Raw genomic sequence first — 10,374 nt, 5'->3', positions numbered from 1 at the left:
CGGATGAATGGGACAGATAAAGTATGTAGGTCATGGATGGGGGGGGGTGGGGAGGTTTTTGGTGGACATTCACACCAAGCAATTCTGATTCTGAGCCAAATGGATTGACTTCTTCTGCCGTTCACCAGAATAGTTTTTCATGGCGGTCTCACGCTGCAGATGTTCAGGTCCAGATATCAAAACCACCCGCAGTGTTCTACTTAATTCCACCACCATTAGTTTCTTGGTGAACTCCATGTCCACCTGTCTTGCGCAATCAATACTGACAGAAAACAAGCACGGTAGCAGTGACCTTTCCATTCTACCTGTTAGCGACGTGAGGTCGTTAAACTCAGCTGTTTAATTAGCAGGGGGATGGCAATCAAGGAGGAGTCTCGGATCTTTTCGGGCACGGACATGGATCAATGGCCATCGGGGAGCCTTTAGGTGCTGCGGCAACACGACTTTGCCGTGCTCGGAATGCAAAGGAAAACACAATGAGGAAGAAAACACAATGGGCTCATAAAAACGTCCGTACTGAAACATGAGTCTTTGGAAAGCGCGCTTAACTCGCGAGCTACATATGGGTGGTTCTCAGAAAGTGTGGTACAACGGTTAATACCGTATTGGCCCGAATATAAGACAACCCTGATTATAAGACGACCCCGTTTTTCAAGACTCAAGTTTGAAAAAAGACTTTTTGAACACCAAATTGAATTTCATACAGAAAATGATTACAGTATATCTGAAACAAATGATTATAACAATATATTTGGGAGAAAAAGCATGTTATTTTGCCTCATTCAACTGTCAATCACATCTTAATATCTGAATATATTAATATGTAAACTAAACTGTAATCACATTTGTAAATAAATTTTTTTCATTTTCTGTTATCTCTTCCCTTATTTTCTTCCCTTTTCTTTCTTACCGCTATTTTTAATTTTTCTTCTTCGTGACAGGGGTTCGCTTTGGCCTGGGGAGTTAAGATCAGCATTCGCTTTAAATATATCTGGCGCCATCTAGCGTTGTGAATGGGTATAACGTCTAGACCTCGAATATAAGACCACCCCCACTTTTTCAGTCTTATTGCAAAGCAAAAAACACCGTCTTATATTCGTGCCAATACGGTATATATATAAACTTCACAGGGCTGCAATAATGGCAAGCTAAAGTGTCTTAGCACCTCGGCAACGCACACATTTTAACTTGCCTGCAAGCAATCACGCACCCAAACACCTGCTGAGCTCCGAACACAAGCACGAAGCATAAAAAAGAATCCCAACGCTCAAGTCTGTTGCTCTATTTTTACAGCAAGAGAGTGAAAGAACTACATAATGCATGACAGCTCCGTGGAGCGCTGAAGACTCGCTCGTCCACCGCAAGCCCAGGTTGACTTTGCGAGTCTAAGACCTTATTAGTGTGTATGCAGGCTTAAGTCCGTTCCAGTTCCGGCTTGGTCTTGTTTGCCCAACAACTGGCTGGAAGCGTTTCCGAGCGAGACAGGTGATTAGACTGGTTTGGCTCAAAATAACTATTCATTTATTCTTCACACTACACACACACACACAAAACCAGCCCACCAGAATCCCAAATTCACGGATACCAAGAATTTAAAATAATGTCTCACACAACAAAGTGAGATTTAAGAAGGCAAAATACCTCATCGGACCAAAGATAGACGTCGCTCAAAGTAGCAAATAGATGGAAGCTTAATCGGGAATGCTACTCGGCAACCCTTAGCGTGATTAAGCTTTAATTACAGAGGCCCACGGTGACACATTCCCTATAATTGTAACTATCGAAGCACTCGGCTGCGGCTTGCACAAAATCAAAAGCCCCTCCCCCACCCGCCGATTGCTTGTTGATGTAAATGGCCTCTCGTTGATGAAGCGGTGCCTCGGGCGTTTCTTCCAAAATACCGCATGAATCTTGGTGAGGTAACGCCAGGTGTGTCCAAGTGTGACATTTAGTTGGACTTTTTACTTTCAATTTCTGTTTTAGACCATTTCTGTGTGACAGGACTTTTTTTTTGGTGGTTTTGTTATTTACAGACTGTTAAAATTAATAATCAAATATAGGTTGATCTGTAGTGATGAAAAGTTTTCATCCTCTCATGGATTCAAAAAATAATTTATATCATTTAGGCAAACTTTTGAACTCTAAGTAATTTAGAACAGAGCAGGCCGAACATTTTTAATTGGCAAATGTACATATTTCAGATTATGAACAATAAAAGAATAAATTGTCGCTAATCGTGCAATAAGTTTTGCAAACTGTTTGATCAACTGGAAGAAAAAAAATTTGTTATGGACAAAGTGATTAAATAGAAGGACGGAACTGAACGATTCTCACCACCATGTGACTTGTGATCCTTTCGCACCACTTGACAATCCTCAACTCACCGCAATAAAATTTCCATTCACCTTTCGTCTATGATTGACAGACGACCGATGCCGCCAGCTCTAATTTAGCTTTAACTCCTGCCGTGACCCCGAAACGGATATGGATGAAAGCGTGTTTATCAAGACAGCTTTTCAATTCTTTGCCGAATATACCGCTCGGGATATGAGCGGGATTTCAAAAAAAAAAAATGCTGGTGTCCTGCAGTTGGAGTGTTTAGCTGGTTTTACTGAGAACGTGTTTAAAGAAAAAAAATTATTCCATTAGTTCTCATACAGGAGTCGATGAAGTAGGTACAGTTATAAGATGGCCGTTTTATAATTAGTGAGAAAAGAACATTATGTTGAACCGATACAAGTAAGCGTCTTGATGAGGGTGGAAGTTTCAATTAGAGAGTATTAAATAAAACAAAAAGGGGTTCGGGGGGAGGGGGGGGGGGGTGATGGAAGGCTCGTCTTTGCCAGACCCGCGGAGAATTAATACACTCTATAGGACCATTTAGCAGGGAGTAATTACTCCCTAATTATCCGTTACTTATTCGATTAGCCTTTTATCAGCTGGTCATGGTCAAAAAGCAAGACGGGCGGAGGAGAAGCCTTCTCACCTTGTTTGCGAACTGATGTGATTACTCACGGTGAGGAGGTGTTGGCAGCCTCGCCGTGAAGAATGGAATGAGAGATTCCGAAGAAAAGAGGATGGACTGGATTCAGTCGGGAAATGTCAAAGCTGGAGGTTACCTGGCTGGTTCTCTGCAAGCGTGCTCCAAAAAGGTGAGCTGAAAAATAAACTAGGTCAAAATGTTCCATTCATTAAATCAAAAATAAATATAATACATAATATAATATAATAATAATAATAAATATAATAAATATAATATAATATAATATAATAATATAATATAATTTAATATAGAGCTGAAAAATAAACTAGGTCAAAATGTTCCATTCATTTAATCAAAAATACATATAATATAATATATAATAAATAATATAATTTAATTTAATATAATGAATAAATCCACCTTGTGGATGTAACCTATTTTTAATGTCAACAGAACATCAATTATGGACAATTATGTTGCATTGACATTACGCGAGTTTATCGGTGGCGACTGTTTTCGAAGTTGATTCATCGAACAGGAAGTGGCCACGCCGAACATTTGTCACGACTCAAAACACACTCACACACAAACGACAACACGACTCTTAGTCAAGTTATTGATTTTTACCTCCGCAGTATGTCTCATATCATAAGCGGTGAAATCCGTCGATTGTGACGGGAAGGTAATGACTCAGCGTTTGAGCATCGAGATGGACCACACTTTCTGAGAACCACCCATATCCGCTCCAGCTGCTCGTTGCAATTGAGTCTTCATAAGACGACGTGAGAGAAGACCATGTGTGCATTTTGTCAATAAACAGACCAGCCAGGAAACATGACTACTCCATGCCAAACTGCGTCTACCATTTATTACACATCATTACATTCTTAAATAAAAAACAAAAAAACAAAAAAACAAGCAGTTCCTTGCATAGAGATATTACAATACCAATTTAAAAAAATGAATTATGAAACAAACCGGTAACAAAAATAAATCTTTCTCATTTTTCCATAATAAAGAACATTATCATAGCCATACATCATAATATACAAATGATAAATTTCAAACACTTTATACAGTCGAAAGAAAGGGAGAAAGACAACACAGGAAAACGGAGGGAGATGGGTGACGAGGAGTTGAAAGGAGGGGAGGGGCGGGGCGGGGGAGGGAGGGGGGGGGCGGGCGGGTGGGTGGGGGCAACAAGGGGACGCTGGTGGAAAAAAGGATCTGATTTAAAATTCAGAAGGAGATCAGCGATGCTGAGAGCTGCAGCCTGCACCTCAGACCGAGCCAGCGTGTGTGTGTGCGTGAGTGTGTGTGTGTGCGCACTATTGTGTGTATGCGCCAGGGGCGTGCTTGAATGTATGTGTGCGAGTTTGTGTATAAAACAGTTACTGTACAGAGATGCAGCGGCGGCGGCGGTGGCGTTGTTGTCGGCGTGATGTGCGCAAGCGGACAGAAAACATCAGATGTGTCGCTTATTTTTTCTTTTTTTTTTCTCTTTTCCAAAATCGAAGTGCACCAAAATAAAACACACACAGGCACGGCATAATTGACAATCATTCATTAAAAAGACACATAAGTGAACCACCAAAAAAATAAAATAAGTATAAAAAAGTAAACATTCACATTTGAACTCCGAGTTTTCCGGCGCACGCGTTTGTTTGTTTTTTTTTTGAAGAATTTGTCGTTTCCAAACAATATTTGGGATATTTCTGTGCTCCAGTCCAGGGTGGAACATTTCACATTTCGCAAACGCGCCTTTCCACGCAATCATTTGCGTCAACATTTGAGCTGGAGTATTGAAACACATACGTAGAGCTGCCATTGACGGTGCAAAACCACTTTTTATCTCCATCCAAAACCCGGGCCGAAGACACCTCAGAACTGATCTGGTGTCTTCCCAACTATCCTAAAAATGAAATGAGAGGGACTTCTATGTATCTCGTTTGACCCCCGAGCCAAAACAATCCATCTTGTGCTGAGTCAGCCGAAACGGCGGCGTCTCCTCCATTTGTCCGCGAGTCGGCGCCAGGGATTCGAGATCCCCCCAAGAACGTCAACGACGTTGACGTCTCACTCAGTCCGAGTTTGAAAGGGCAGTTGACTTTTGCTGAGCGTGCATATCCGAGCCTCCCGCATTTTCATCTGCACGTGCACGGACACATTGGAGATACATTCGTATTGATCGGCCAGCCAATTGATTGGGTTTGTCCTCCTACCAGTCCATTCCGTGTCCGATGAGGGATAAATCTGTGGAATGTCCCAGGAGATGCATAGGGGGCTGATTTAGTGGAGAAGATTGCATTCTGAACGGAACTTGGTTAAATTGGAACAGGTCTGCGTGCCGGGCAACGTGGGGCTCGCTCCGATGCCAATCACTCTCAGAAGAGATCACTTCGGGCATCGGCGGCGATTTATTCGGCCGTATCCGTTTTTCGGAATGGTCTACTCGGAAGGATTAGGACATCTTTTCTTCTTTACATACACGGTGATCTTGTCCGATGTGCCATTATTAGTCAGCGAGCCGCTTTGACTTGTGCGTTGGGGCCCAAGTTCTTGGCGTTCTGACAAACCGGGGCTTTTCTTTTAAACAAAAGTCACTTGTGCGGTCGTTTCAGCTCCGAAAGCAGGAAATCGAGCTCAGGCCGACGGATCGTGTTTCAAGACGTGACCTGTCAGCTTCTGCAAAGAAAATCTCTGCGATTCAAACAAGTGGGATGTATCAATGGGTCCGGTTTGGAAGTATGAGAGAAAAAAATAATTCGGCAGCTTTTGGAGTGAAACAGAATGGCAAGCCAGCGAGATGATGTTGAAGACCTCAACCGGCTGCATGTGGGTCAACGCGGGCTTGAACATGAGGCAAAAGTGGACCGGACCCGAGCTGCCAACCTCAAGGTCCCATTGGAGGAAGGCCCGATGGCGCTTCACGTGGGACCCTTCCCTCCTGCCTGCCAAAGCCCGGCGGCGGCGCCTCCGCCTCCGCCCCACAAATCTGACATCAGTCTGAGATCCACGGTGATAATTTTTCTGCAAGTGATATTGTCCTCTCTGCTTCCTCACTGCCTCCGCTCCCTTCTGACATCTCCTCATATGTGCCTCTTCATGTGCAGCGCCAAATGATCCGATCGTGAGAAACACCTGCAAACAACAGAAGGGGGAAGGGCACGCCGTTACTTTCCAAACACGACACTGATTGTTTAGTCGCTGTTAGCTAGCGCTACGTCGATGCAATTCGTACTCATGTAACTCATTGATAATCAGCATTTGTGTGTTTAATCGTACGATTGCTGCGTTAAAAAATATGCCAGACGGAAGAATATTGTTCATCATGATGCAGATACTAAAAATAAACGTGATAATTGCAACGCTCGGTGTAAAGCATTCAAGTACGACGGGATTTCTTCGCATGGTGTAGCGTTGCCTGGTGGAGGTACATGCAATTAGCTCTGGAGGAAAATGAAAAAAAACAAATTATGGGTCGTTTATAGCCCGTTTCGAAGCACTCTCGTGTGCGAAAATACGAAAAGGAAATTCCACCCGCGTGCGTAATTAGTCCGTGATTTACGCTACGTTGTACGTACATTAGCTGTTTGTGGTTTTGTATCGCTGTTAATAGGAGTTAATTTAATTCTACCGTTGTACGGATAAAATTCACCTTATTATTTTATTTATTTAATTATTTCCTCAAGTCAGCGGTGTTCAATTTTTTTTTTTTTTTTTTGCCATTTGTCTAAAGGGGCGGAGCCACCGGTCATTAGCCTGACTGTCACACCTGGAAGCATGTGTGTGTGTGTTGCTGCACACGAGGTGAACGAAAGGCCCGGGAGACACGTTTTTTTTTTTTTTTTTCGTGGAGGTTCAAGCCAGACAGATGGTAACGTACGAGTCACAACTCAGGGGCACCACACCAGCTGGCACACCGCGGGTCTCTCACCCCCTGTCAGTACTCGCCTCCCAAAGCCCCCCCTCCCCCTCCCATCTTCCAGCCTGTCTTCTCTTCCTTCATCTCAGCATGATCTGCGCTAGGCCCGAGGGGTCGGGCGCCATGCGACACATGACAGGGATGAGCCCGAATTAGGGAGAGCGCCTGCTTGGCTGGGGAAGGGGGGGGCGGGGCTTGTATTTCAGTGCTCAGATGCAAAGGGGAGATTGGGAATTGGCTTTACTGTATTTACAGTGTGTCCAGCTGAGGTCTGACAGATGCTCTGATGAGGCTCATCAACGCAGGTAACTCAAAAAAACACGTCCCGGCTGATACTTATTATGCAGAAGGGCCCATTTGACTGCCATATTTGCAGCATCTGCACATAATTCTATTGACGAGTCACACCTAACAACGCATTTACTTTTCAATATAGCGGCTGACACTGATATATGGGTCAATATGGGGCCCGTAAAAGCATCTTTATGATGCCGCAGATACTTTACAACGCTCAGATTTATACCGTTGGATATGCGCTCAACAGGATGACAAAAATGACCTTTCCATCTCAGCAGCTATTCCCCAGAAGACAAAATTGCTGCGGGATCCCCGAGGTGTCAGCAAGGGTCGGATCACAGACGGGAGCTTGTAATTAAAACAGGGCTAAAGATTTTTGTGTCACAGGCTAGCTTGATCTTTTTATAGCAAATAATGGCCCAGCAATGCTTGATGACTCGGCCGGCCGGGCCGGAATTAACATTTCGCTTGTGTTTCGTTATTAACGAGGGGGCCTCGCTGAGTAATTTAGGGCGGGGGGGGGGGGGGGAGCTGAGCGCAAATTACGTCACGTCGCCATAGCGGCGCTGCCTGGATAACATCTTATTGTGTTTTGTACGGGAATATGCAGAGACGGCTAAAGCTCCTCTGCAACCCCCCCATCCATCTGCCGAAGAATTAAATATTTAGACACTAAAATATCGTGCGGAGCAAAGTGCTTCGCTGGTCAGTTTACGCTTCTCAAGGACGTTTGGGATCAAAGCGGCAGTCACAAAATGTCCTGAGAAGAAAGAAGTGGGTCAGGTTTTATTTACAGACACACACTGACCTGTATTTAACATTTTCCCCAGCTCAAGTGTGAAGACAAAAAAAAAAAAATGGAGGAGCACGTTGACAGACCTGTCACAGTGGTTGCACTTGAAGGGTTTGGCGCCGGTGTGTTTGCGGTAGTGCCGCGTCAGCTCGTCGCTGCGGGCGAATCGCCATTCGCAGCCCTCCCACGAGCACTTGTATGGCTTCTCACCTGTTGGGGAATGAAAACACCTGTTTCTTCAACAAGAACATACCGAGCAGTTGTCACTGATTACGTCCCGGCGGTCGGTGTGTGATCGTGCTGAGCACGCAAGGAGAAGAATGGTGATGGAAGTTTGGAAGATTTGCAGAGATGAGTTGTTATTAGCATTGTTGATTAGCATACTGACGACTGGCAAAAGCAATTTTAGCAAGAATTAAATAAGAAGCTATACTGTAGCTATTTTTTGAGGCAATGAATAAAATAACTGCTACTAAAGTCAACATTTTATTCAGGCTCAAAGGGAGACTGAAGTCCAATTGGAGATCCAATCTGCTTTAGCCTCGAGTTTATCACCAGCCAATCACAGGGCTGGAAATCGTTCTGACAAGGAGGCGCTAATCGGTCACAATTTTTTTTTTTTTGGTATCGTCTTGACTTCCTGAAGTTTGAAGAACAATGGAATCCAAGCAAGATGGACTGCAAACCACACAGAGGCTTTGAAATCAAATCGGTGGATGCAACCAATCCAGTGTGAATCCAAATCCAATGTAAACCTGACACAGAATTCTGCCTGAATCTCCTTTAATTAACATTAACTTCTAATTAAGAACTATAGATGTAGATACTGTACATATCCTCATTGCTCTGTTCAAATATGTCAATGCCCAACATGCAGAAGATGGACCCAGAACCAGGACAGGTTTTCCCGTTCGACCAAGTGAGATGGTACATCAGCGAGATTTATACATCATGTGACCTCACCGAGCCCACATAACACGTGTTCGACTAGTAGCGAAATCGCGAGCCGAGAAACATTCCGAACAGCAAGCGGTTGTGGTCAATGACGGCCCCGGGAGACAACGACGCCTGGCTGCGTTGCCTAGCGATGAGGCCAAGAGACCGGGAGTACGTGTCGACGCCGGGCCGGGCGCATGCGACATGAGGAGGAGCGGCACAAGTCGGTGCAGCTGGCTGGATCTGGCAACGGCGCGCTGCCATGCCACCGGCCAATTACCGGGCATGCCGGCAGAGCATGGAGGCAGTTGCCTAGCAACGGTAACTCTAGAGATGTACGGAGCAATGGGGGAGGGCTAGTGAGAGGTGGTGTGGAAGGAAGGAGGAAGGGGGGGGGGGGGGGCATTAAGAGACCACTGCCTGCAGCAATAATAACCACTCAGCTACCGAGTCCTACAACGATATGCTGCCCTGGTTGCCTGGCAACAGAAGCCACCTCCCACACCTTTTCTTTCTCAAGATACCCTCACAAAACAGGCAAGAAGACTCGCCTCCTCACAAATGCTTCCATTCACTGGGACAGTGAGTGTCACTGAAAAATGGAGATCAGCGATCTAATCCAGCAGATTAGTCCCATCTCGTCAGGATAATCAGATTACGCCCTTGTTACTTTTGGAAAACATGTCACGGCTTATGTTGGGGATCATTTCTTTTTATTATAATAAGAATAAATCCCACGGTTCTTTGAAAGTGTTCCGAAATTACGCTGTCCAAAGCCTCCCCTCCCCCTTCCGGAATAATCCAATCACATCAGAAATGATACATCCATAGCCGTAATCTGATCGCTAGGTGTTTCCTGAGTCACGGTAATGGTATCATCTGTTACGTTTCCTCACGCACACGCACGCACGCACGCGAGCGGGATGCACTCCAGCCTTTCAGGTGCCAGTGTTGATCTTAATTGCATTTCCTCCATTAACCGGAGCCAGCGCCGGGGCATTTGGGTCTCCGAGGTCATTAGAGATGCTCTCCGAGAGCTCTCTACGGTTTGCCATCGAGCGGATGAGAGATGGGAGGGGCGGGGGCGGTCATGTTAAAGAGTCAGCTCAAATATTCCTACGAATCAAAAGACAAATTGTTCAAGTCGGTAAAAATAACAACATGGCTTCCCCCCGTGGATGATGGGAGCGTAACCGTGACAACCGCAAGCCAAAGCGAGTGGCATGGTTAACCATCTCGAAGCAACGAGTCCAACGGAGGCTTTAAATTACAGTGAAGCAGCGACCACAACTGAAAAAAAGTATTTTGGCAAAGAGAGAGAAGGTGATGAAGGATGTCGAACGAGCGACGGAGGAAGAATAACCGCGGCGGCGGCGGCCTTGTGTTTTAGCTTTTCCCTCAACCTGCTCCGCTATCTAATTGTAGCGCTCCTTATCTGTC

At 45.0% G+C, this 10,374-nt stretch overlaps 1 protein-coding gene across 1 annotated transcript in view; it reads right to left on the bottom strand.

The window, feature by feature from the left end:
- Positions 1–3,822: 3,822 nt before the first annotated feature.
- LOC125988533 (Krueppel-like factor 7) overlaps positions 3,823–10,374 on the bottom strand; it is a 23,494-nt gene continuing 16,942 nt past the window's right edge. Inside the window, exons 3-4 of the mRNA XM_049753840.1 lie at positions 8,085–8,208; positions 3,823–6,124 (exon numbers count right to left, since the gene is read on the bottom strand). Coding sequence (XP_049609797.1) covers positions 6,073–6,124; positions 8,085–8,208 — 176 coding nt within the window. The 3' untranslated portion in view covers positions 3,823–6,072. The remainder of the gene's footprint in view (positions 6,125–8,084; positions 8,209–10,374) is intronic.

Source organism: Syngnathus scovelli, chromosome 2 (genome assembly GCF_024217435.2).
Source record: "Syngnathus scovelli strain Florida chromosome 2, RoL_Ssco_1.2, whole genome shotgun sequence".
NCBI classification, from domain to species: Eukaryota; Metazoa; Chordata; class Actinopteri; order Syngnathiformes; family Syngnathidae; genus Syngnathus; species Syngnathus scovelli.
Note: the sequence above shows the minus strand (reverse complement) of the source record. Positions and strands in the feature narration are given on the sequence as shown.